Source organism: Pinus tabuliformis, chromosome 9, assembly GCF_031772625.1.
Source record: "Pinus tabuliformis cultivar Carrire ecotype Pingquan chromosome 9, CPIR1, whole genome shotgun sequence".
Taxonomy (NCBI): domain Eukaryota; kingdom Viridiplantae; phylum Streptophyta; class Pinopsida; order Pinales; family Pinaceae; genus Pinus; species Pinus tabuliformis.
The window spans coordinates 161,031,101-161,034,476 of record NC_142307.1 but is presented as its reverse complement, the minus strand read 5'-3'; the positions used below and the strand labels follow the sequence as shown (position 1 = coordinate 161,034,476).

At 32.0% G+C, this 3,376-nt stretch overlaps 1 protein-coding gene across 1 annotated transcript; it reads right to left on the bottom strand.

Annotated features, from left to right (window-relative positions):
• Positions 1 to 235: 235 nt before the first annotated feature.
• On the bottom strand, positions 236 to 2,497 carry LOC149147623 (uncharacterized). The gene is made up of 7 exons (XM_089441896.1): positions 2,105 to 2,497; positions 1,737 to 1,936; positions 1,374 to 1,573; positions 859 to 1,292; positions 639 to 692; positions 507 to 554; positions 236 to 346 (listed from the first exon to the last, which is right to left on the bottom strand). The coding sequence occupies exons 1-7, from the start codon at positions 2,495 to 2,497 to the stop codon at positions 236 to 238; spliced, it is 1,440 nt and encodes a 479-aa protein (XP_089298022.1).
• Positions 2,498 to 3,376: the final 879 nt, after the last annotated feature.

The window sequence follows — 3,376 nt, the reverse complement described above, 5'->3', positions numbered from 1 at the left end:
GAGGAAATTGTGCAGAACTAGATGATGTATATGAGCGCTTACAAGTGACCATCCTCTCCAAGAAATCTCTTTCACGCCCAAGTGTATATCCAAATCCATCTTGCACTTGTTGGAAAGATGGAGCAGCTGGATGGTCCAACCCCAACGTGGTTGATGTCAACGCTGTTTTGAATTCACTTGCAACATCTTCCATGTGTTTTTCTAAGAAGTGCAAATGTGACTCATCAGTAGGTAATTACATAAGTGACTCAAAAATATGTCTAATATTTTGTGAGATCTTTTCTCGCTTGTAACTTGGATCAACATTAGTGGAAGAATCCATGGAATAATTAACATTATCATTTACCTATGAAGAAAAAAAAACAAATAGCCATAACAACAATAAAAGAGTGATAAAAAACATAATTAACATTATCATTTACCTACAAAACAAAACAAAAAATAGTCATAACAATAGTAAAAGAGTGATAAAAAACATAAAATTAACCAAGTTATGAAATTATTACCATGACATCAACATAAGAATCCATGGAAGCATTAACATTATCATTTACCTACAAAGAAAAAAAACAACTAGTTGGAACAATATTAAAAGAGTGATAAAAAATATAAAATTTAGAGAGTTATTAAATTATTACCATGACATCAACATCCAAGTTATCCACACTTTCAAAGTCATCATTTTCATGTATCTGTGAACAAAACATTGTATGGTATTAGATCACAATGACTATAATTTATTATTATTGATCTACATACTCAATGAAATACTCAAATCACCTGGTTTTGGGTTGTTGCATTGATTCTTGCTTCTAGATTTTCTTGTTCCAACCTTATTTTTTCCCTCATCATGCTAACCTTGGTGACATGTTTGTAAAGATATCCATTTTTCTCCCAATCACAATCACATATAGCAAAACTTGAACTTGAATGGCATACCATATATGATTTATCTATATCATTTTGGCTTTGCACCCATGCTATTGAAGAGTCTGAGTGGTGCAGTGTCACATTACAATCTGGAATAGATTGTGCCCATATCCATGAAGGAGCTTCTATTTTCTCCACCTTATAGTTTCTATGGAAACCATTTTCCTTTACACATTGACGCCACCAATAAAAAATGTGGACCACTAAACACAATTGATGCACCAACCAATCCACTCGACGATGTGAAGCTGCTCGTATTGACTTCAAAAGAACTTGTTTCAAATGTGAATGGTAGGACTCAATAGCGCCATTTGTTTCTTGTCCGACATGCTTTAAGTGACGACAACATTTTGCCCACATTTCTGATTAACACAAAATAAAGTATGTCAATAGTCAATACAATTATACCAAAAATATGAAAATTAAAGCTACAAAAATCAAACCTATTATGTCCAACCATCGTGCTCGAAAGTAGTCAACAAAGGTGGTTTCCTCTTGGAAGTCATTTAGAAATTTGTTGGTCTCCTCAAGTGCAAAATTTTCATTTTTGTGGTTGTGCATAATGTCACCTAGACGCTTAAACATGGCACATCTTGTAGTATCATCTTTCACTTTCATTACAAGATTTTTTAACCATGCCCTTCTAACATGCCAAATGCATAAGTAGACTTCACATTGAAATATCGCCCTATTACACATAAATGTCATACAACGTTAAATATATATATTTATATAGTGAGTCTACAATTATGTATATAACATTTCATTTTGAGAAATGAAGAAAAAACACACTCATATCTCTATACCTGATTGCACCAATCTCAGCAGTTGCATCATCTACCATGAATGCATTTAACTTCCACTCCAACATACCCATGCGAACTTTAAGAAGTAGCATCTCCATCCACTTGGTGATATCAGAAGTCATAGATCTTGACATGAGAACCCATGCCACTGGAACACCATTATGTTGGGAATCAAATGCCAATAATGTATAAAGTTGAAACTGCATAAAAATAAAATAAAAAATAAGGTATATCCTTGGATTATCTTATAAATAACAAATGATGATAAGAAAATACATAGCAATGTAAAATAAGAAATTAGTTATATACTTGGATTATCTTATAAATAGAAAATGATAATAAGAAAATATATAACAATATAAATATACCTTAAAGCGATTTGTCCCAAACGTAGAATCCATTGCTAATATACTATCATGACCATATTTTCTCATCCATTCTAGTTGTAGTGGTTGTTGAATGCCTAAAATGAATGGAGTGTGTCCCTCATCATCTATGGCATTGTCAAACTTTGAGTAGTAAAATACTTTATCAAGATTTGTTGCTTGCCATATACGCACACTTTGAGCATCATTATTATCAAACATGTATTGGGCATGTTTCAATCTCCTCTCTATATTGCCAATGTCGTCACGAGTAAGAAAATCATTTTGATCAAACTCAGCTCTAGATGATGTTACTTTATCATGCACTAATTCACGATGTTTGTGATGTACACATTCAGCTGACATTCCCAACAACAAACATTTGATGTAGTTCATTACTAACATGGGGTGCATGGTATGCTCTTGTGCCTACAAAATCATCAACCTCCTGTCCATGGCAAGGTTTACCTGTAATATCTATATGGTTCATCTCAACATAAGTGATCAAGGCACATTCTGGTGTTTTCTTAGATATGTGAACACTAAAATGACATGTGAAACCACCTCTTAGATGCTTACGACCTGAACTACTCCCTATCCCCTTTTCAAGCACTTTTTATATATCATAAGACAATGCATCAATATCTCCATAATCTTGTGGCCCATATGAACACCAAAACCTGCAAGAAACAACAAGATATTAACACGTCAAAAAATGAATTTAAAACAAAATTATTTGAAGAAAAAATTAGTAGAAAAATGCTTACGTTATATATTCCAATGGCGAGTCAACTCTATATTTTTGATTTCCAATATTTTCTTCTTTTGATTTTCTACAAAAAAAAATTCGAAAGCTTGTTGTATACAATAGATTTTTTCTCTCCCCAATAACAAACTCATTATATCTATTTGATTTTTTCCAAGCCACATTGTTACCTCCAATCATACTCCAATCCAAATCAAAAGAAAAAATATTTCTTTTTGTGGATCTTGCACTTCAAGAGCTTGAAGTTGTTTCCATTTTGAACACCTCTACAAGATATATAACTCAAGTTAGTTTCTCATAAGTTTGCAAAAAAATGATATGTTCCATTGGAAAAGTCAATGAGTTTTGTGCTTAAAATACTAGATAGGTATCAAATGGAAATAACTTATCATGTTGATTATCATATTCAACGATAATTTTCTTTTTTCCTATTTTTATTTACATATTAACATTTTTAAAATTTACATATTGAAAATAGCCTGAAATTTGAATTTCAAAGTTAAATATCC